The sequence below is a fragment of the Trachinotus anak genome, unplaced genomic scaffold, assembly GCF_046630095.1.
Source record: "Trachinotus anak isolate AG129_WGS33_773 ecotype Australia unplaced genomic scaffold, CSIRO_AGI_Tana_v1 ptg000007l, whole genome shotgun sequence".
Taxonomy (NCBI): Eukaryota; Metazoa; Chordata; class Actinopteri; order Carangiformes; family Carangidae; genus Trachinotus; species Trachinotus anak.
Genome location: NW_027273858.1, coordinates 7,172,096 through 7,195,649, shown reverse-complemented (window position 1 = coordinate 7,195,649; position 23,554 = coordinate 7,172,096). Strand labels below are relative to the sequence as shown.

The window sequence follows — 23,554 nt, the reverse complement described above, 5'->3', positions numbered from 1 at the left end:
CTCAAACTTGGCTTAATAAAATAACCATAAAACAAAAATTCTGACAAAAGCAAAGCTTCATATTCAGCGTGTTGCAAATATCAAGTCTAGGGATTTACAAAAGAATATTAGAATAAAGCAAGCAAGCAAGGCATTAACATAATGAGAAAAAGAAAAATCACACAGTAGATGCATGTATGAGATTCTGTTATTACAACTACGCTGTCTGAATCACTTTTTTTCCCTTACAAATTATATTTATATTTGTAATTCAGATTTCTGGTAAAAGAAAACCAAGTGAATTAGATTGTAAAGCACTTGGAAGGAAAATATTGGTGGATGACTGTTCTCAAGCCCACACAGGGAATCCGTGCACAAACAAAACCTGACATCACACACAAAAGTGAAATAACACTTTACAGTGAGTGTTATCAGTTGCACCAGAGGAGTTTCTTTGTCGCAATGTGAAGACCAAAACTGTGACGAAGATTTGTGTGATCCATTGTGATCTGCATATTTTATGAGAAAAAAAAAAAACTGTTCAATTACCATTGCAGAACAAGATGAAGTTTGAGGTTATACACTACTGCTTAATTTCACTGCAGTATACAATGTGGGTCTGATTTTATTTTATTTTTTAAATCGGCAAATAAAATTTAAAATTTTAGGTTACCTCACTGACCCTGAATTTCAGTTTGGTTATGCTTTCATTTGACTTAAGTTACACTTTAAGAGAAAAATGATGATGTTACTATTTGTGTCTGTGAACACATACAGTACATCTTCAAGAGCAGGCCAAACACACGGCCTCACATACCAGAGGAAAACGTCTGCGTTGAGCTGAACAATGAAATCTATTGTAACAAATCCTGCAGCGAAAGCAAGATACATATGTCTCTTTGAATAGTTTCCCAAAAATGCTTTTGTCGACATTCGCATTAGAGTCAACACGGTTCAAACAACAGGAGGAGATGTACAGAGAAAAACAGAAGTGCAGAGGATGGTGAATGGAAATATAAAGTGTGTGAGTGGGGTAAAGGGAGATGGAGAAAGAGAGGGGACTGTTGTTTGAAAGCGCTTTCTTTCTCCTTTCCACCCTTCCTGCCACGTCCTCAACCGCTCATGGGGGCCTCTTTCTGAACAATCCAACACTGGCCTTTCATCATTCCTTTGAAATGATCCACGTTCCTCTCTCCAACATATGTCTGCTCTTTTAAAATAACAATGGCTGCCGTTTGGATTGAGGCAATGATCCACCTGCTCCAGCATTCTGTTACAGTCAACCGAAACCAAAAACAACAAGGACTTGCAGTCTTTGAAAAGTAACTCAGACTTGTGAAGAGTTTTTATTTTTATTTTTTTGCATACAGTAGATATTTTTGGGGGGGGGGGGGGTAGTAAATAAAGTAGAGGAGGAGCCACAATGGTAGATCTCTGTGCTGTGGTTTTCACCATTTACCTGCAGGAAATTTAACTCGACATTTTCATCTGTGTGTTACAGAAATGCTAATAAAACACAAAAGGGATAATTATCACTTGGAGAGGTGTAAAGGCAAATGCCCACTGATGTCAGGAAGTTAATATTATTCACTTCTGACTGGCTGCACACTGCACCTTCAAAGTGAGCGACTACCAACCTTTTTTCTTCCTCTCTATACAGTCACCGTCCTCAAATCACTGCCATAGATAATACATGGAGGGCAGAGACTGGGTGCTACTGAGATTGATACTAAACTACACAAACAGCACTCACACGTACACTCAACAAAGTTTGGTCAGTGCTGGAAAAGTTGCATGAAGAATGCTAATTAGCGGAACAGGCTTTGAATGCGTCTGGCCATGCGTAGTCCAAAAAGAACCCTGGGACACAGAAACACAGCAGAACTGGCACTGGAAACAAACAGAGGAAAAATGAGGGAGGGAAGAGGCATGGCAGGGGAGGGAGGGACGGAGAGAAACAAATATCTGATATCATCTAGAGGCTGCTCTGTACGCATTTACTCAAAAAAGAAACATGAAAAAAAAAATCTGAAAAAAGGTGGGAGGGAGTGGAGAAGAAGGGAGAGGGGGACGGATGGATGGAAGGACAAACGGATGGACAGAGAGGCGGGATTTGGAGAGCAAGAAAGCTAATTATCCAGCTCGTCTGTTGGGTTGCACGGGGAGAGGAAGTGATGCGAGCTACTAAAGGACGTCCACCCCTCCATCCCCTCCCCATCCACAGTTTCCTGCTGTGCTCTGATGTCAGCTCTCTTTAGACAACATGTGTGCTGCCGACACGCGCCAGAAACAGACCCTTTGTTTATCCCCACCCCCCCTTCCCTCCCTCCATCCATTCCTCCCTCTATACCCTCCATCTTTGTTCTGCGTACCAGCAGGCTCCCTGTTTGTTGAAGTTAACCACAGGTAAATAAAAAGACAGGAGAAGGGAGGGAGGGAGAGAGAGTAGTCGAGGGTGGGTGGTGGGTGTGAGGGAGGGGGGGGTGAGGGGGTAGGGGGGGGTGTCCAGATGGTGCAACAGATGTGCTAGCAGCAGCAGCTCTGCTGTGCAGGCAGACAGGGAGCTCTGAGCTGGGTCTCTCTGCACTGCTCCCATCACCTTCCCTCTGCTCTGCCCTGCTATTCTCTCCTCTCCTCTTGTGGCTTCTGTTCGGCTCTTTTGAGGTCACTTCAGCTCAGTCTTGTTCAGCTCAGATGATTTGTGTTCCTGTCCATCCCCTCCCACTCTGGTCATGTTGTGATGGAGGTTAGCAAGGTGGCACAGTGAGAAGGAAAACCATCCTTCAACTGGAAGATGCAGGTTCAAGACCCTGTTCCAGCAAAGATCCACCCCGCTGAAGCGTCCTTGAGGAAGAGACTGAAACAGTCCCAGCTCAAGGGCTGTGATTCTGTAGCTGACCCTGATCAGCTCTGTTGTCGCTGTTTTGCTCCTTGCAGTTCTGGATATCCTGACTCTGTGTGCTCCATCCTATTGAGTTTGGCTTTATTCTCCTCTGCTCACATCACCCTCCCATCATTTGCGTACAATAAACCTACTGATATGCAAATTTGAGAACTTACTGCCATGCGGCCATGTAGAGATACTCTCTCTTTAGTGTGAAAACCTTTTCATGTCCTGCTTTGAGAAGTCTGATCCCTAATGTCCACCGGATGTGGCTCCATCATGGCTCCCAGTCACAGTCTGCTGCCATTCCAGCTGGTGTGCCAATGGCCACCAGAGACATGACTAAAACATCTCAGTGGAATGAAATTCACATACCAATATTTATGACCACTTCACATGAATTTAATGTGTAGTGGTGCATTTCATTAGTTAGTGATTTGTCTTAACATACATACAAAACTACCTTTTCTTCCTTGTTTATGTCTCTTCCACCCCAAAGTCTGTACAGCAGGAGAGGGAAGACAAAGATTTTCCTGCTGTGAATAGACACTATTCAGGAAATACAGACAGGAATGATGATAAGACTATGGTAATTAAAACAACAAAAGTCACAGACTATCTAGCATGTTTATCATAAATGAGCTGCAAATGTGTATTTGATATGTTTGTAAAATGTGGCTGCTGAAGGACAGACTACTTTAATACTTCACAAATGCTTCAGTGAAGAGTCAAATGGCAAAAGAGACGTGACAGAGCCGACGCACGACGAAACAATGATGCAGCCACATACAGTGAACACCCAGTGTGAGGTTACGTCCCAGAACAATCTAAATTAAAAGGGCAGTTTGCGGATGAGAACAATATGGAGGGCAAAGGAAATGTGGGTCTTGTGAGCTACTCAGAGGACAAACAGGTCGGTTATATTTGATAAAGTCAGGAGGCGGGAAGGAGACAGTGAGCTGTGACAGGTAGACAGTACTTTTAGCCAAGCCCACTGCTGCTGCTGGGGATGGAAGCACTGACCTCTCTGCTGGTGTTGAGCCTCTGTTCGCTCCAGCAGCACAGCCAGCTCTCTCTCCCTTTCTCGTGCTGAAACGGCTGCAGATGTCATCCGCTCCTCGTGAGCCCGTTCTGCACTCTCTCTGTCGTGTCTGGGAGAAAAGAAGCAGGTTGTTGAGGAGATATTGAAACCACAATCACTCTTATAATAAACAGTAAGGGATGAACTAATCTCAGACAATCCAGTCAGCAGCTGATCGCTAATATATCCATTCATAGTAATGATGATTTATTCATATTTTCTGTTATTAGCATATTTGTTTAAAAATGCACTAAATACAAACTGAGCAACAATCACCAAAGTAGCATGGTGTTCATTAAATGCTCAATTCCACTACACAACTTTGTTTGGCTGCCCACAGTACAAAACATTTCCACAAACCATCAGGTACAACTTCTGTCTTAAAAATTTTATCATGTATATTTGAGGTGTATTTAGATACATAATTACAGAATCTGTTTTTTTTAACTGCTAAAAACAGGTTTCACTCATTTTACAAACAGCACTGATGTAAACAACATAATAATTATTATTTACATTGACTCTTAATCAACGCACTTAAAGACATGTCAATCAATCCTAGAGTGACAGCAGATTCCAGTCTTGTTTTGTTGGTAGGGATATCCATAGTCACAGATTGCGCCTGTAAGTGGCTTCTAATTAAACAGACTACATTAAGAACACACATAGCAAACATACAGTATATGAGCAGCTGTGAAAGCAGTGCATTTAATAATCTCTCTCAAAATGAAATGTGCAAACTGAGAGTGAAATGAAATGCCTTGGATCACACCCAAATGTGCAAAATGTGCATCTTGAATGGGATCAGGGACAGTTAAATACCAGCGACCTGTTCAGAACACATATATATATATATATTGGGATCAGCAGCGGATAAATCAGTGCATTCATTGATGCTCGACAACTGTTTCTGGTACAAGAAAGGGTAAAGGTTGATTTGTGTGAAGGATATCGGTGATGTGAGAAAGAAAGAGGTGAGAGAGGAAGCAAGAGATGACCGCACACCGTCCGACAAGAGAATTAAAGAGAGGACAGAAAGGAGAATGACAGAAAAGACTTAGGGGGTAGAAGGGTAGAAGTGTCAGGCCACTGTCAGCTTGAAGACCCCTGAGTGATACTGCAGCTGTCTACAAACACACACACACACACACACACACACACACACACACACACACACACACACACACACAGAAACACACACAGAAACACACACACATAATTTACCTCGCTCCATTATAGACCAGTGCAGACTGAAAGCTTCATCCTCTAATTGAATAAAAGTCAAGGACACATTTCTGAACACGACTGAATTCAAGAAAAGCTCTGTGAAAACTCTTTACTTAAGCTACTTCTCATCCTGCATTTACTGTACAACTTCTTTTAATCTAATTCAGTTTTATGTATGCCACACATAAACACACATAACACTATAGCTGTGGTGTTACATCAGTTTATCAGTCATATCTACTTTTTACAAGACCATTAATAGACAGTCCACATATGAATAACTGTATGATTCATAGAACACGCCGTTCTTAGCGCCACTGTCGACATATTTGGTAGCGATCAGATCGGTTTAATCTCCACTTTCAGTCCTCTGAAATATCAAAACTGAGCAGGTAAGATGCGAGCTAAGGTGCTTATTCCCGCTGCCTTTGAACAGCACTGCATTTTACTCCTGTTTGAACCAAACTTTCTAACTCAACTAAATCCAAACGTATCCAAACAACAGAGGAACAGACAAAGAAGGAAAGAAGAGAAAAACTACAAAGACAGGAAAATCGAACAAATAAACAGAACTCGTCCTGAAGTCCAAAGGCGCTAATGAAGAGAGAATTCTCCAGTTTAAGTGAAAACTTTTCTCCCCTACAGTGCTTGGCCTGCATCTCTAAAGTGACCGCGTCTGTCTGTTCCTTCGTGTGTGTGTGTGTTCTCCTGCTGTCCTGCTGTCTGGGGTGTGAAAGCGGGTGGCGGGTGTGCAGGGGACACAAGGAGACTATGTGTGTCTGTACGCGTATGAGTGTGTGTGTGTGTGTGTGTGTGTGTGTGTGTGTGTGTGTGTGAGTGAGTGAATGAACCCCCGCTGGGCTTGAACAGCAGCCTGAGCCACCAAAGCGCACACCAGGGCTCAGCGGGAGATGGCGGGCAGGCGTTGCCAGCCATTTGGTCCTGCAAGAGGTTCCAGGGGGCCGTGTGTATTTGTGTATGTCTATGTGTGAGTGTTTGTGTGCGACTGGGGGGCGGGTGGGTGGGGGGGACTCTCACCAGACCTGTTTACCCACCAATTAGCATCAGACAGACCGCCAGAAAGTTCCAGCAGTCAGCAATAGAGTGGTGGTGAGGAAGAGGAGGGTGATAAAAAAACAGAAGAAGACAGAAAAGCAAAAAGACAGAGAGTTACACATTTGGCATCTGTTTGGTCTTCCTTATCTACTGAACCTACATTTTAAGTAAGTCCTAATAAACTTGTACACAACAGAACAGAACAGACTCTAGGTCTTCATCTCTGCTCGAGCGTAGGGCAACCATGACCACGATCCTAAGTGTTGGTTCAATTCGTCAGGTCTGAGAGTTCAAATCCCTGTTTCAAGGGCCTGAGAGCCTCATTGAGGATCAAGCTAGAGCTGGCAAGTCAGGCAAAGTTAGGTGGTTCTTTCCCCTACGCCATTTTGTATTCCCGATCAAATGCAAAACGTCTATTTGCAAAATGCTCTCACAAAATGGCTGCTGATGAGCACTGTCAAATTAAAGCATAAAAAAGAGAAAGCAAAGGAGGGACATCAGTGGAGAGCCAAGCCCTGGAGCAAGCGTTAAGGGCGACGGGTAGAGCAGAGGCTGAATATGTGGGGCTGGAGCTGGATAATTCTCCCTGGACAATAATCTGCCTTCCAGCTAATTGGTGAATGGGCTCTGGGTTGCTGCCTGTGGCAGGAACTCTTGTTTGGGCCTAGGAGGAAACAGACTGAATATTCAGTTAGAGGATGGCTAGGCCTGTTTGTATATGCCTGGCCTGATGCGCTGTAGGACAGCTTGATAAGTATGGCGAGAGCTGCATGGGCCAGGGGCCTAAGGTAGGCTGGAATGGCTCTGGGGCTGCGGCCAGGTACAGTGTCTGCTGGGTAAGTGGGAGGTGGCAGAGGCGGTGGCTGGCTGGCTAGATGGCTGGAGTGGCGAGGAGGAAGAGGGGGCCCAGTCCGCACTGCCTGCCTAAGTGGGCACTATTCAAGCTGTTGCCCATTAGATGTGGGGTGCCAGGGCCTGACCAAGCGCGGAGTTTGCAGCACCCCATGGTGCAGCCGGCATCCCACGCCAGAACCACCAAATGCCGCGGTTTATCAGAGAACGAGCACAAATTGGAGTCAGACGGTGGACTTGGAGGAATAGAAGACATTTGCCAACACCAGACACCACTGACCGCTGTTTGGATTAAAGTAAAGAAGACTATATTCTCTCCCTGTAAATACAATATCACTCAGATACACACACATACAAACTGCAGTCACATATAAAGGTACCTGTGTGTTCATAAACACACAAATGATAAGGACAAATCTTTCCGTACATGTACAATACACAAAATATGACTATATTATGCTGTAATTTTAAAATATCTACAAAACAAGATGAAGCTCGGCTCAAAGTTGAGTTACTTTTTGGAAGCATTCAGTTACCAAACCCAAGGAAAAGGATGAAGTCAAATGATGTCTATTCATTCTAAACATAAGAACTAATGGAAAACTAAACAGACATCAATGCATATTGATATTTATGCTCGGCAATGACCCTGTGCTGCAAAATAACAGGTGTGCAATTAACATACAGGTGAGCAGATTGTGAACCCAGCCTATAGCACAAACATACAAACACACAAGCTCTGACACCGATCATCACTGCACAGAGATGGAGGAGATGGAGAAACAGGAGGCAGATGAATAATTCTGTTATAGAAGACCATCTCTACCAATAGTTACACTGTGGCAGTGTTTGAGTCCACAAATCCATCATTTTCTATACATTTGAAATATTAAATAAATTAGTGTTTTAAAAGTAACATATATGATCAGACTTATGTGTTGCCTGTCAAATCTGAGGCTGCTTGCAACTAAGATCTAATAATAGAAATTTAAAAAAAAGAATAATACCTAGATTTTAAAACAAACAGTTATATTTCTATTCAACTCATTAAAACTGATGCAGCCAAAGCCCAAAGTATGACCTGGTGAGACTTTGATGTTAACATGATGTTACTGATTCTGCACTATAAAATTACAACTGTTTGCTATTTGCTCGTATCTCAACTGCTCAAAATGGTGACACTCGTGATGATTCATGTCTTGTGGAGGAATTCCAGTGGCTCCACAGCTATTTCTGATAGACTGCATCAATCAGACAACATTAATATTCAACAGTTTGATACGCAGAACTACAAAGACGATTCCTGCTTATGTGTGAGTGTGCTTTTTTCATGTGTGTGTGACTGAGCGATGGTGAGACGGAGGCCTATTGTAGGCCTATCTGACTGATACTGCCAACAATAGACAAGTGCAAGGCAGAGAAAATAAAGTGACATATTGAGCATTTGCTGTGCCGCACATCAGTGATGCTGCGTACAATAAACATCTGAATTCTTCCGTGTAGCAGGCAACACACGGAGTCACACAATTTTTTCTCACGCACCTCAATGTGTCTTAGCACATTTTTATTAAACCTCGGGGTGATGTAAGTCAATCACTCTGCTCCCCTCCCTTCATCTCGCCGCTCTACTTCATGAAACAAACACATCGAACACAGAGGTTAGCCTGATGTAGCCTCGCTGTTCGTTTACTCTCTGCCCAGCCCATATTTCTATCTCCAATATCTATCTATCCATCTATCTGTCCGGAGCGCTCTCATCTCTGCTCCGATCTTTTTTTTTCTGCTGTTTCCATCTCTCCCTGCTCCCTCCTCTTTTCCCTCCCACCCTTTTTTTCCTGTAACTAAACTGGCTGTGTCTCTCTCCATCTGCTGGTTCTTCCTTCAGCGGCCCTGCACCTGTTCACACCTCCTCTCCTGTTGGCCACCTCTCTCCCCCCCTCCCACCCCCCCCCCCACCCCCACCCCCTTTATCTCTCACTCGCTCTCTCTCTCTCTCTCTCTCTCTCTCCCTCCCTCTCTCTCTGCTCAGTGCGATGCTGCCAGGCCCATTCCTGGCTCAGTTAGCCTCTCTGTCATTCAATCCATCTGTCGGCAAGTCAACTTTGTTTACAGCGGGCGGCCCAAGCCTCTTTTCTTCTTCAAGGAGCGCTAAAGCCCCCCCACCACCACCAAGGTCAGTGGCGAGCCAATTGTGCTCGAAAAACAGAAAACTGCAAATGTTAAATTAGCAAAAAAAAAAATATTTATATGCTCTCCCCCTACAACACACACACGCAGGTATGGACAATAACACTCTTAAGATATGCACATGTTAAAAGCTGTTTTTAACTCTCTCATGCATATGAATAAATGCACGCATATATACACACACAGTTATAAATACACATGACCCTCACAGAAACAAACATTTGCTGTTAAAGCACACATTCCCTCAGAGAAAAAAACCCAGCTCTAGATTGAAGTAATTAGCTGCTGATTGGCCTCTGTCATCCTCTATCTGCTCCGCAAACAGAGCGAGAGAAGTTTAAAAGTCTTAATTGGAACAGATGATTGGTGGACTTAACACAGGAAGAGCGGGCTGGCAGAAGAGGCATCTGTGATTTTTAAAAATAAACACACAGCATACGTACAATATGCTCCCCTGCTGACCCAATCCAGAAACCAAGGACTCAACGTCAGTGTCAAATCTGTGCCCTACAGAAATAGTTGTGGGTAGCATATGTGGTAGAGCTGGGGGTCAAATCAATTTCAGCTGAGAAGGTAAATCACTGCTGAAAATGAGTTATTTCAATCAGGATAACAGTTTCCAGTTACTTCTCATTACACATTTGAGTGTATAATAAATGTTAGTGTATATGAATGTTTTATATTAACAAATACTTTTGTATTGTATAGTAACCAAAACCAAATAATAACCAAATAATAATAAAAAAAATTTGCATGTTTAAAAATAAATTTCTAACTGATGTTCAATATTCAATCTACATGAAATGCGAATGCCATTTTTTCTAAATCAAAAAAAGAGAGATTACAGAGAAAGTTTTATAGGAGAAAAAAAAAAGAGAGCTGTGCAAATTGAAACTTTGTACCACATGGAGTGTTCCCTCCTGGTGTGAGCACAATCCACCTGCACTGGAATTCACTTCACACCTGAGACATACCTGATGTTGTTTCAAATGCCCCTCACCCCTCCCACTCGGTTATAAACCCCGGGGCAACTGGCAGGAAGGAACAGCGAGGTGTCTCTCCAAAGCCACCCTCATAATCCTCAGTGAACTCCTATATTATCTACTTCCTTATGCACCTCTTTTCCTCATTTCCTCCACACCCTATGCAAACTCATCTCCTCTCCTGTCCTCGGTGTCTGTACTCCTGGGCCATTAGATCAGATGCCTAGAGAGGGAGAGGTAACCATTGAGGTGGAAAACAAAGAGAGGCTTTTTTAAACTCAGCAGGGGTGACTAGGGCTGGAGATGGCACTGTAGGGGAGCTTGTGCCCACCTGGTGCCTGCCATTATATACACACACACACAATCGGTAGCCTCACAGTTTTTTTCCTATGCTCCCCTCTGCCTCCTCTATGCCGTCCACTCACTTATGTCTAAATAAAAAATTTCCTCTGGATTCTCCTTTAACCTCTTCTCCACATCATTTTCATCTCTCCTCTATTCTTTCATTCTCATCTACATCTACTTTTATCTATTTGCCCTGCTTTCCATTTCCAGCCTCATCTCCATTGTCATCTTCTTCATTTCTAATCTGCCATGTCTTTACCTCTAAATATAACTTTGGTATTTTTTGGTATATTTGACACAATGGGCATAATTATCAAAAAAGTAGTAGTATGTTCATCCCTTTGAAAAATGCATAGGCTTTATTTACAGTTAACATCACAACCTACGCCTCACATCCAGTGCCAGATGTGTTTCCTGTCCACTGCTTCTCTTATATAACTCCTTTCTTAACTCGCCTTCCTCTCTACCATGATTCCTCCTGTATCCTCCACATCTCCACTCAGCTGCTACCTTGCTCCAGTCTTATCCTCCTCTGTCTCTTGCGCCTGTCTTTTTGATCAACCAGATAAAATCTGCAGTTGGGGCCACTGTCCTACTACCTAAGAGGCACTGCTTGGCACTGTTGTGCCCACAATGGGCAACAGAGAGAAAGGGATGGATTGAAGACAAGAGACAAAAAAGAGAACAGAGAGCAGCTATATGAAGGATAAAAAATGAAGAGGATGAAAAGATAAAGGGACAGATCAATCAGGTAAAAGCGAGTGACCGAGGTAAAAGAGAGAAATGAGGGGAAAAGAAGAGCAGAGAGAGGTTCTGTCATGTTGGATAAAAGCTGTGCCTACTGGGCAGTGGGCACAGTGTAGAGTCACTGATGGTGCCACCCTCACAGCAGGGATGTGTGAATGCACAAAGTTGACCAGATGACTGACACACACACATACACACACACACACACACACACAGGATGCACTACACCCACAGCACAGTAACATGCAATAAAACTTGCTAAAACATAGAAAACCCCTGGCAAACTCCTCTCCACACCCTTCTTAACAAAACACTACCTAAAACAGCAAGGATTGTTTTCCCACATTTTCAGAGCATTTCAAGTTGTCACATGTCAGACATACATAGTTACAAAGAAGAGGTGGCTTTGTGTACTACATGAGAGGGAAGACAAGAAAAGATGAACCCAGAATGAGGTAAAAAGTGGATGGTGGATGGGAGGCAGAGGGCTGGTGCTCTCTCTTTCGTTCTCTGTCCTCCAGCCGTAGTGTGTGTATGTAGGCCAGTGTCCCAGGGCACACTTGGCTGGGGTGACAACAGTTGTAGCCGACAGATTTGCCTCCATCTTGCCTGAGGTCTCCCAGTCAGCGATCTGTCTATTCTATCCATTCCCAGCCCTGCAGGATGGACAGATTACAGCTCTTCTTAATAATCCTGGTACTTATGGTGTGTGATTTTCCACTGCTGAATTTATAGCTTCCACATTTTATCCTTTATTATATTTATAGCACAAATAACTCGATGCAGTTACAGAGTTAACAAGGTATGCTCACAGGGGCTCACAGTATCATTAATCCTCTGCAAAAACAGAGATGATGGATGGATGCAGAGGATGATGGATGGATGCAGAGATAGCTACTTGTCTCCTCACTTCCATCTACCTATACTACAGGGTTTGCATGAGTGAACAGCAGAGGAAAAATAACAGAAAAGACAAGACAAAGGGGTAGACAGGTGAAATGACTTTCACAAGGAAGAACAAAGAAGAAGGCTGTTTCTCTCTTTGTTGGGTATGTTTGTCAAAACTAAACTCCTGTTTCTCCCAGATGAAACTGTCCATCCTCCCATTCATCTCGAAACAGAGTCAAACCTCTATAATATAACTCAATCAATACAGAGTGGAATCCAAACACTCAAACTGAGATAATTACAGTTGTGAGATTTTTTTTCCAGAAATCCTGGACTACTCGACTACTACTTATGTAACCATAGACAAACTAAAACATGGTGAAAGTGGGCGTGGAAGACAAGAATCATAAGCAAGGAGAATGGAAACAACACAACGAGAATGTAAGAAGTCCATGTTTTAACAAACACTTTTCACTGCTTAAACTAAACTGTATTAAAATGGTTGCCATTTCCATTTGTTAGGACCCAGCTTGACAAAAGTACACATTCTGTTTTAATCACTGTCACGTCAACTAAATTAACACAAATAAACTTAAAATTAAAAGACCAGGGAAAGAAAGATGCAGCAGAGAGTGAGACAGTGTGACAGTGTGACAGAAAGACAAAAAGAAAATAAAGGGTCAAAGAAACTAAAAGAAAGATAAAAGACCAAGCAGGTCTCAACAGACTGAGCGAGAGAGACAGCAAGAGTGCGAGAGAGAGAGGTGAGAAGGCAGGATGGCAGAGAGGGCACTCCGACAGCGAGGAGAGAAGAACGCGGCAAGGTCTCGTCACCAGGCCAACGGGCCCACCACTGTCAACATCATGGCACTCTGTGGTACACACACACACACATACACACACACACGGCTGGCCGACGGCCCTCCCAGCTGCCCTATCCGTAACTGTCTGATTAGTTGTGCTAAGCAGCCCCTCCCCTGCCAACCATGGTGCCATCTGCTACCCAACAACATGGCTGCCGACCAGACAAGCACACGCACACACAAACACACACGCAATCACACAAAAACACACAGCAAGCTTCATACCTGGCACCGCCCCGCTGCCGTCACACAGCGACACACACATCAAACTTAACAGACACAGGTGTAGCCCAAAGGTATCAACACTTAACATTCGCACAAAGGCGTGCACACAAATTCGTCGAACTGCACGCACACAAACGACTCACAACACAAGGACACTTCAAGCATGTGTTCACGCACACGCAGAAAGTCGCACACACAGTAGCTGTAGAGGCTGTGTGCACACGTGTGTGTGTTGACAGTGGTTAGGCACTGTTAATGCCAGGTAGAAAGAAAGATGCTGTGCTCAAGTGTGTGCACACTCGCTGGCAGCGCTTGAAGGTTCATTATGGCCCCCACCTCTCCTGAGCGACTGCAGCCCGCGTGGCGCCCCGGCCCTTTTATTCCGGGCCGTGATTGGACAAGGGCCTCCCACCGAGTTGGTTTGCAGCAGTTTTGTCGCGCCCAGATTTCACTCGCTGCTCAAAGCGAGCCTCTGGCGGGACGCGGCATCTGCTGCCTCACCTTCCTCATTTACACTTCTCCGCCCTCACACACATACACACGGTTCTGTTCACCGCCTTTCCAGACCTTGCTATCGTGATGTACAACTGAGGGGGAAAAAAAAGAGAGAGAGAACTAGGTAGAGGTACGGAGAGAGAGAGCAGCAGCAGCGTGACATGTTTAATAGAGTTTGGGGAACTTTGTGAACAAGAGTCACAGCGGTTGGTCTTGAGCTTTGTCTGACTTTCTCTCTCTCTACTTCTTAGTATCCATCTTCTGATTTCAGGGTCACAGAAAGGAGTGTGGCCTTAAAACTAAGGAACTCTATACATCTCCCTTTCCAGCTCTATCGACCTGCTCACTTGTCCGTTTTCAACCACTATTTTATTAGTACTGATCAATGTGCAAGTGTTGGACCCAGTTCATACTGTGTTGGTGCCATGTTTACACCTCGTCTCTTCTCTCCTAACTACACCTGGGTTAAACAGCATAGTGCTACATACTGCATTGCAATGGGGGCATGACAACCTCAGCATCCACTCAACAACACTTCATTTTAAAACTTTAACACTTTCTGAACTGCTCTAATACAATGAAACCATCTATTATCAGCTTGTAATATCAGCTTCAGCAACTGTTGTAAATATACATGGATGTCAAATGTGGGAAAGGTCTTTTGCCAGTGAAGCCCAACTTCCCCAAGCAGAGGTCCCATGGCATTCCCAGGACAGGTGGGACATTCAGTATAATCCCTTCAGTGTGTTAGATTTGCCATGTTGTCTCCTGCTCCCAGTTGGACCTCCACATACCTCCGGGGGGGCATCGTGATTACATGCCTATACTGCTTCAACCGGTTTCATTCATTTTGAAGGAGCAGTGTCCAAACTCCTCATTTTGTCCTTTGTAATATGAACTCCCCCTGACTGCCACAGTGATCTCTGCCTTAGAGGTGGGCAAAGTTGTCCCTGTGTATCTAAATTCATTCAACTAATGCAGGTTCAAGAGTTCAAGTCTAACACTGCCTGTCAACATCAGCAGTTCTTCTCCTAACTGAGAACAGACTGGGCGAGCTTGTGCCTCCTTCTCTTAGTATCTGACAGTTTTCCACACATTCTTTGAGGCCAACTGGAAGTGTTTCCCCATGGCCTCCCCATACTCCTTCCACACCTGAGGTTTTGCTTCAAAGGCCACAGAAGCTTCAGTCCTCTGGACTATCCAAGCCCATAAAGCTTCCCTCAAACGACAGCTTCCTCCACTGTTGGTGTCCACCAGCAGGTTCTTGGGTTCCCGCCACTGCAAGCACCCATGCAAGTTTCATTGCAACGGATCCGTCTGCCAGCCTCCACACCTCCTGATCAAATTCACTACCAGGGGGCTTTTAGCTGAAAGCTCTACTGTTCATGACAAACATATGGAGATCAAATTATATGAACAGTCATGTTTGGACATTTCCTGGCCCAGGAATCCACAGATAGAAGTTTTGGGGGAGAAAATGACAGCAAGTGAACTTATTCACTGAAGTATTTTCAGCTTCAGGTCTGACCACAGCTCCAGGCAAGTGTATTCATGAACATGGATTCTTGATTTCATGGAGATAACAGAACTGGTGGAAGATTTGGGGCCTCACAGACATTTCACTTATCCCAAACACAAAGCAGGCACATAGGTCTCAACTAACAACGGATACACTAACACATGCAAACACACACATCTATCCATTCTTGCCTATCCGGCGGGTGTAGCAACAGAAGTTATGCTGGGCAGTTTTTCGCCATTGGCCTTTGGGATCTGTGATCACAACAGGGAGAGAGAAGATCGGATGGAGACAAGGGAAGAAGAAGAGAAAGAAAGTGAAGAAAGACAGGAGCAAACAAACAAAACAAACTTAGTAAAGCCCTCTGCTGGGCTGGGGCTGGGACTGGAGTGTGTGTGTGTGTGTGTGTGTATGTGAGGCGACGCGAACAGAGTGGCAGGGATTAGGACAGATCCTGGGCTGTCCAACTCACAGCTGGCTGATGATCCAATCCTGGAGCGCAGCACAGCGCACCAGCCGCCATGGGACCCACGGATGCGTGCATGCATCTTTGTGTGTGTGTGTGTGTGTGTGTGTGTGTGTGTGTGTGTGTGTGAGTTTGTGTGTTTGAGTCTGTGTATACAGGCATGTGGATTCGACTGATGTGCATATCAGTGTGCACATTTGCAAGTATGCAGTTGTACAAACAAATATGTGTGTGTATGTGGGCAAGAATGTGTTTATTAGAAAGGAAGGAAGGGCTATCAGAAATCAAACAGAGGCTGCCTGTGCTTCATGTCCCCTGTTTGAAGACGGGCTGTGATCATTTGGGCCACGAGAGGAGGACGGAATGAAAGAGGGGAGCGAGCAAGTTGCAAAGAGAGAATCAAAGAGCTGCCTTCCAAGGCTGGTCATACAAATGCCTTCCAGCCTCACGACTCACTCTCTAACAACACACTCAAACACAGTTACACAAACCAGCCCACAACAACTACAAACACTTGTGCATGACTCTGTAGTGAACAATGAGAGAGGGCAAACAGAGGCATGACCACAAATAAACTACATGTAGTTCTGCATAACCCCAGAAGGCCCACAGATGGACGGAAAGAGAGAGAGACAGAGGCAGAGAGAGGGAGGGAGACAGAGGGAGGGAAGGGGACAATCGCTTGAGGTTTTATTTGTGTAGGTTGGAGCAGCATGACAGAAAAGCAACAGAGATCATGACAAGTGTGTAAAAAAAAAAAAAAGACAAAACCAAAAAGGTTGAAAAAAAAAAACAACGCTCGCCTGAAGAGGGACAAAGGCTGTGACAAAATTTCAGCAGGTGTGTATGCGACAAGTGGATGTGTGGGTGTGTGTGCGTATGTGTTTGATGCTTGATTTCTATGATGCTTCAAAAAATTTCCAGCTTCCCTGTTTTGTTAGTTGTCCTCCTTTATCTGAGTATATCTCAAAAATACAGTTTATTACATCTTTAAACATTGTGATGTCAAATCAGCAGACAATGGATGAATCAGTGGATAGATGGACAGACAATGCTATGAAAATTACGTAATGCGCAGCTGCTCTAAAGCTAAAAAAATATTTGTATGTATTTTATCTATCTAAAGGCATCAGCATGCTTCAACCAAAAGCTTGTCAGATGATCGAACGTTGTCCTACAACACTGTCCACACCTTTCCTCTCACACAACGATTGGCCAGGTTTGCAGAGGTGACAAAGTCAGCAGAGTTTGGAATTCTCTCTGAAGTTCTTTGTTTGTAATTATTCACACAGTTATGAGTGCCTTTGTTCGAAGAAAGATTGTTCCAAAGTGTGCGCAGTTATCTCCAAACTTGAACAATTATCACCTCTCTCTGTGACAGCAGGCCTTCAAGTCTGGCTGATCAGAACAGCTATTAAGCCATTTGCCTTCAAAGTTGGTCGTAGAACTTGGCATGGAAATTAGTTAGTTTTGAGCACACCCCACCTTAAGACTAGAAGTCTAACCAGTTAGACCAGTCATCTTTCTTTTTATTAAATTAAATGTAAAGAATCAAACTATATTGAGCTGGTGCAAATTTAATCTGTGGGTTTTTTTGTAGTTTAATCATAAAGAAACATTACAAAATAAAAACAATTTTTCAGCTGACCAGCGTTGTTTGGTATAAATACTCTGACATATCAAATGTCAGTATCATGGGTTCGTAAACTATAGCTGTGAGAGATTTCCACTGATAACATTTCCTCTATATACCTAAATCCAAACCTCAACCCTCACCACTACATGCTTAACCTTGAATATTACCCACAAGAATCCAATCCTGAACACAACCATAGCTTTATGCAAATTACCTCCTTAAAAAAAGTCTGCAGGCCATTATTGTCATCTTTAACATTTAGGTTCCTCAGACAGACATTGAGGTCTTTATAAGCTCTTCCACGTCTGCTGTTTAACTTCATTAATGTTTTTTTTCACATATGCACATTTATCACTCCAGGGATTTGTAGTTTTAGTAGTTAGTTCAGTTGTAGTTAGGTTATACCTGCGTCTTCCGTTTTCTGGAAATTGCATTATGACAACTCTGCTTTTGAAAAGTTCTAGTGAAGTGATATTGCATGTAAACATATAAACCTTCTTCTTCTAGGGAAAGAAATTACATATTAAATCAGTATCAGAAGCTGCTTTCACTGCTAATGACCAAAATTGAATTTGAATGGCTACATGCACAGCCAAGTCAACAGCTGTCAAACATGTAGTATGCATCTGCGGACAGATAAAACTATAAACTCTCTCATGCACATACAACCGCACACATGGCAGTAAAATGGTTTAGTCCAGTGGCTCCTCTAGCACAGGTCAAAGTCATCATGTTGCCATATTAATATGCATGTCATTCTCCACAGCTGGCTGCAAACACACAAACACACAAACACACACACACACACACACACACACACACACACACACACACACACACACACACACACACACACACACACTCCTTGCTTCCTCCCTTAAAACACATCACAGCCCGCCATGCAGCCAGTGTGTTAGCGCTGGCCAGCTGACAGAAAAACACACTTAAACACAGATCAGAGCCAGGAGCAGCAGTGGACACAAACACACACACCACCAAGCTGACAGCCACATAAACACAAATACACACTGATACACACACACACATACACTGAACAAACTTGTCTCCCGCAGCCGTCAGCACCACAGGGCACCACCGCCACATCTGTGCCCATCTCAGACACCTCGGCTGTGGGCAGCGGGGGTGAGAGAGTGCCCTGGGCGGCTGGCATGGGTTGGCATGGCCCTGGCAGTGGATGGTGTGCAAGGAAACAGCAGCCAGTGAATGACAGGAGAGATAAAGGGGAGAAAAGGAGAAGGGAGGAATGCAGGAGGACAGGAGAGATGGAAAAGAGAAGATGATCAAACAGGAGATGATACTGAGAAAAGAAAAGGAATTATTTAAGTTATAGAGAATGAAGGACAGCTAAAGACATTCAGACAAAAGATAAAAAGATAATGTATGGATGGATGGATGGATGGATGGATGGATGGGTAGGCTAAATAGATACAAGGGGAACAGATACAATGATACAGGGACACAGGAAAAAAAATGGGATAGAAAGATGCAGCAAGAGAAAGAAAGCGAGAAGATGGAGATAACAGGGGGGGGAGCCGGTAGCGCCCGTCGTGAGAACGGGTGCAGGGCACTGGCAGGTGGCACGGAGGCCAGGCTGTCCAGTGACCATCAGCCACACTTTTCTGTGTGTGTGTATATTTGGGTGTGTGGGTGTGTGGGTGTGGGTGTGTGTGTGTGTGCACGCGCTAGGGACAGAAGAAAGGCTCAGGCGCCATTTTGGCTCTGCTGGAGCTGTTGCTGGGCTGGGCACTGGCCTGGTGGCACAGAACGGGCAGTGTGTTTGTGTGTGTATATATATTTGTGTATGTGTGTGTGCATGTGTGTATTGCATTATGTTGTGGCATGCTTAACAGGATTAGAGGTGACCTGGTGAGGTCCAGTTGGTACCGGGACCATGGCACAGTGGCGCGCATGTGTGTTTATGTGTGTGTGGTTTGTATAATAGGATTAGCTGTTACCTGGTGCGGTACAGTTGGTGTGCTGGTCTGAACTGGACTGGACTGGGCTGAGCTGGGCAGGAGCTGGGCAGAGGGGAGCGCTGTGTGTATGTGTGTGTGCATGAGTGTGGTGGCATGTATAATAGGATTAGGTACTACCTGGTGAGGTGCAGTTGGCGCTGGGCGTTTGCCAGCTGTTCTGCTAGGCTCAGGGCTTCGGCCTGCCATTGGCTCCCATCCTTCTGGACCGCCTCCAGATGCTGCCGATAGCCAACCAGCTCTGAGCTCAGCCTTTCCACTTCCTGTCCCGCAGAGATGGAAGGAGAGAGGGAAGAGGTGGTAAGAAAATATTTCACAACAATCCACCTTATGCCCTCAAACAAACACAATGTCGAAGGCTGATTACAATCTCGTGTGAAGGTAGACAAGGAAATGAAGTTTAATCATCTAAAATTAAAAATAGTTTGATTACAAACAGTAAAACTGTATTTTGAAATATCAGAGCATTTCATATATTCTCTCAGGGATACTAATTCACAAGCGCCGTGTCAACTGTGTCAAGCACATTGAAGTGTAACCAGGACTTCTCTCGCACAGCATGTTTAATCATTATTTTCACTGGATCTAGATAATTAATGCTTGTTCAAATTATTTGGAATAAATGTGAAAGGGTTCTTGATTCTGCCTCTTACTAAATAACCAACTACATTAACTGATAATTGGCTAACTTTAAAGTGACTAACCTAATCTAATGCATCTAATAAATCTCAACCAATCAATGGGTTGAATGCAGACATACCTGTGCAGCCTTTTCCATCTGTCTGCTGGTCTTGGTGTTGAGCTCTCGGAGCTCTCTCTCTGCTTCATCTTTCTTCAGTTGGGCCTGGCTGATCTGATATCGTAGCTCCACACTCACCTAGAGATGACAACGCCTGGTTAGAAACAGCTATTCCTTTTATTTAACAAATATTACTTCCTGTCCATTTTTACTTTTTTCTTTTTATCCTGGCCTATCCTTGTCTTGAAGATCATTCATTTGAATCATCAGATGAGGATAAGTCTCACTAATTTAAATACAGTATGTTATAATAATCTATATGGAGTTTCACTTATGTCCCCTCCTTTGTTTACTGTTACTACGTTCATTACATTTAAAATAACTACACTATGTGCCTCGGTTATTTTTTAAATCACCATCATTTATTGCTAATAATAAACAAAAACACTTCATTATGATATAAAAATATGAACTGTTTAGAAACTTAAGTTGATATGGATTCAGCAGGGTATCAAATATGCTGAAATGAAATGTTTCAATCAGAGTCCTTCAGTTTAAGCCAAACCTTGCAGCCCACTAGGCAACTCAGTCAATGCTTTTCTATCATTTTTAAGCATATATACCCATATCTGTACACTACAACATTATTAAAACCTAAACTAAGCTTCTCCAAATGCAGCTTGGGTCTTGGTACCTTACCTTAAACATATTTATGTACTCACGTTGAAGTTACTCCTCCCTCAACAGCCTGAAAATAAATACTGAAATAGATGAAACTCTGCTACCATCCAGTGGATTTAAAGAGGTATTACAAGTACACAGCACAAATGTATCTGGAGTGTTCTTTACCTCTGTTCCATCAAAGCTAAAGACACCTTTTTTTAGGTGCTGGTCAAGCAGCATTTTAATCCTTCATTGCAGTACTGTAGCTGTATTTTCCTAAAGTTGAAACAACCTTAACAGTTGCCCTGGATCACGTTGATCCCAGCTGCTCAGTGCAAACTATGGGCAACATAAGCACCAATGACATCTAACAGTACGTGTTGACTTCATGCTTTTTTGCACAATACACACACTGCACCTTGGTATTGTCTTGTTCCTGACTGGTAAGTTTGCGAAGAGTGTCTTCCAGCTGATTGGTCAGAGAGCTCTTGTCTCTGTGAGCTCTGTCTAGCTGCCCTTCCAACTCAGCAACACGCTGGGAGAGGCTGGACACCTGGTGCACACAGTTTCCATGGACATGTTATTAAAAAAAAGCAATAACATTCATGTTTGCTTTTTACAGCATCTTTAAGAGCTTCAGTAAGAACTGCCACTATACATGGACCCCATGCAGTTAAGTATATCAAATAGTACTTTTTTTTTTATTTATGCAATCAAACAGCAAAATGTCATATTTCTGACAATCTAAGTAGATCCCTGTTATGGTTGTTAATATAATTTAAGTATGAGGGATGATTTTCAGCTTGTATGTTAATATTGAAGCAGAGTTCAGTATTTCAAGGCAAGCAGAACTTTGGACTGGAATTACATACACATAAAACAGTTCCAGTCTTTCTCTATACAAACAAAAAGAATAAGTAAGATTTACTGTGTGTGCCAGCTCGTCTTTCTGTTTGCGGGCCTCAGCCCGGCCGTCCTCTCTGGCCTCAGCCAGTTTCTCCTGCAAAGCCTGTGCTTCTCGCTCTAGGTGTTCCCTCTGTCGAATCAGCTCCCTGGAAAACTGCTCACACTGCACCTCCACCTGCATTCATTCAGATACAGTCAGTTTGCCAGAGGGAACCAGCCACAGTAGAAAGAGGAAACACAATTTCAAAGGACAACTTGGGGGGAATCTTCTAGCTGAGTCAAAGAGCTGCACAAATAAAAATGCTGTTTGAACCAACACAGCTGGAAAAGTGAGTGTGCGTGTTTCCCAAACCCTAGCTTTGTGCAGATTTGCTTCTTCCGCCATCTCCACAGCCTGTTTGACTTGGAGACAGGCAGACCACTCCCTCTGTTGTGCCTCCTGCTGACTAGCCCTCACAGCACGCAGAGCCACCAGTAACTCATCACGCTCTCTGGAAGATCAACAAACAAAAAAATGCATGACCAGCATTAAAAAAAGATGGGAGTACTTATTTTTGTATCTCTCTGTCTTCATACATGTTGTTTCCTATTTTGCTTTGCTCATGTTATAACTTATAAAAACAGGTGACCACATAAAAACATGAGCCTTACAGACACAGGGTGCAATATGGTAATCATACATTTGAAAGTTAAAACTTAAATCACAAAGTACGAAGATTTGATCCACTGTGGTCAACTTGTGGCTGATCTACAAAATGTATTTGCTGTGTGTGCGTGTGTGTGTTAGATCACTGACTTTGTGAGCCTGTCAATGGCCTGGACATGCAGATTTGTGTGAGTCCCAGCCAATACAGCTTCATGCTGTGCACACTTCAGACACAGTCCTGCCACACGGGGAGCTCCATCCGCCCTCAGTGCATCCACAGCCTGCTTCTCCCTGTGTCTCAGACGAACCTTCACATCTTCACACTCCTTCTGACTGACTGACAGATCCTTCCTGTTGATGGAAGCAAAAGATGAGATACAGAGGAACAGAGAGGGAAAGGGGGCAGGAGATGAGTACTGTTATTTCATTGCTTAATCAACAATAAAAAAAAAAGGAAAAAGCTTTCGTTACTGACTACACTAGCTGCATAGTATAGCATAGTAGTACACTGACCTTAGGGATATGACCTGAGCCTCCAAGCTTTCAACCTGGGCCTGGTAGATAACTTTCAATTGTTCCTGATGAACATAAACAGAAAATATATGTAGGTTTGGATCACAATGAATGAAACAGGATGGGATGGTATGAGATGAACAAGTTTCATAACAATTTTATGTTTGAGCAATAGAAAATATGTTCCTTTTTGGTTGTTTTTCCAGTTTCAAAGGGGTCATATTGCAAATGAATGCACAAAATAAGCTGGAAAAACAATTTGAAAGCATATATATTCTTTTAAAGTAACACATTGGCAAAATGAGAATTTCCCAAAAATGTCTTGTCTGGAAATAAACAACATAGAAACCTATAATACTGCAGAAATGCTATGACTGCTGAGACTCATGTGGGATGGTCATGGAAGGTGAGAAGTGAACAGTAACTAGAAGAGAGGAGAGCGTAGGTCCATTATCCCTACCAGCTCGTTTTTCCATGTTGTGTTTTCTGTTCTCTGCAGCACGCTGTGGCCTATATTTGAGGTTATGTGGCTGTTGGCCCCCATGCTCTCATTCACCTGAGGAACATATCGGGACAGATGATGAGCCACCTTTCCCAAGGTGATCATTTAATCAACAATGGCGGCGTCATTAACAATTATTTATGTATAGTTTACATTTC

The 23,554-nt window shown here is 43.6% G+C and overlaps 1 protein-coding gene across 4 annotated transcripts in view; it reads right to left on the bottom strand.

Annotated features, from left to right (window-relative positions):
- The window catches only part of sdccag8 (SHH signaling and ciliogenesis regulator sdccag8), a 46,349-nt gene that overhangs the window by 20,088 nt on the left and 2,707 nt on the right, over positions 1–23,554 (bottom strand). For 2 of the 4 annotated variants that reach the window (XR_011691361.1, XM_071480187.1), the window contains exons 6-14: positions 23,355–23,450; positions 22,895–22,959; positions 22,532–22,732; positions 22,088–22,226; positions 21,758–21,910; positions 21,248–21,382; positions 20,188–20,304; positions 19,548–19,690; positions 3,887–4,014 (exon numbers count right to left, since the gene is read on the bottom strand). Coding sequence is in view for 3 of the 4 variants with exons in the window: in XM_071480187.1 (XP_071336288.1) it covers positions 3,887–4,014; positions 19,548–19,690; positions 20,188–20,304; positions 21,248–21,382; positions 21,758–21,910; positions 22,088–22,226; positions 22,532–22,732; positions 22,895–22,959; positions 23,355–23,450 (1,177 nt within the window). In the remaining variant the exon portion in view is untranslated. Of the gene's footprint in view, positions 1–1,349; positions 3,364–3,886; positions 4,015–19,547; positions 19,691–20,187; positions 20,305–21,247; positions 21,383–21,757; positions 21,911–22,087; positions 22,227–22,531; positions 22,733–22,894; positions 22,960–23,354; positions 23,451–23,554 lie in introns of those variants that run through there. The other 2 variants (XM_071480190.1, XM_071480189.1) reach the window with 2 other exon arrangements.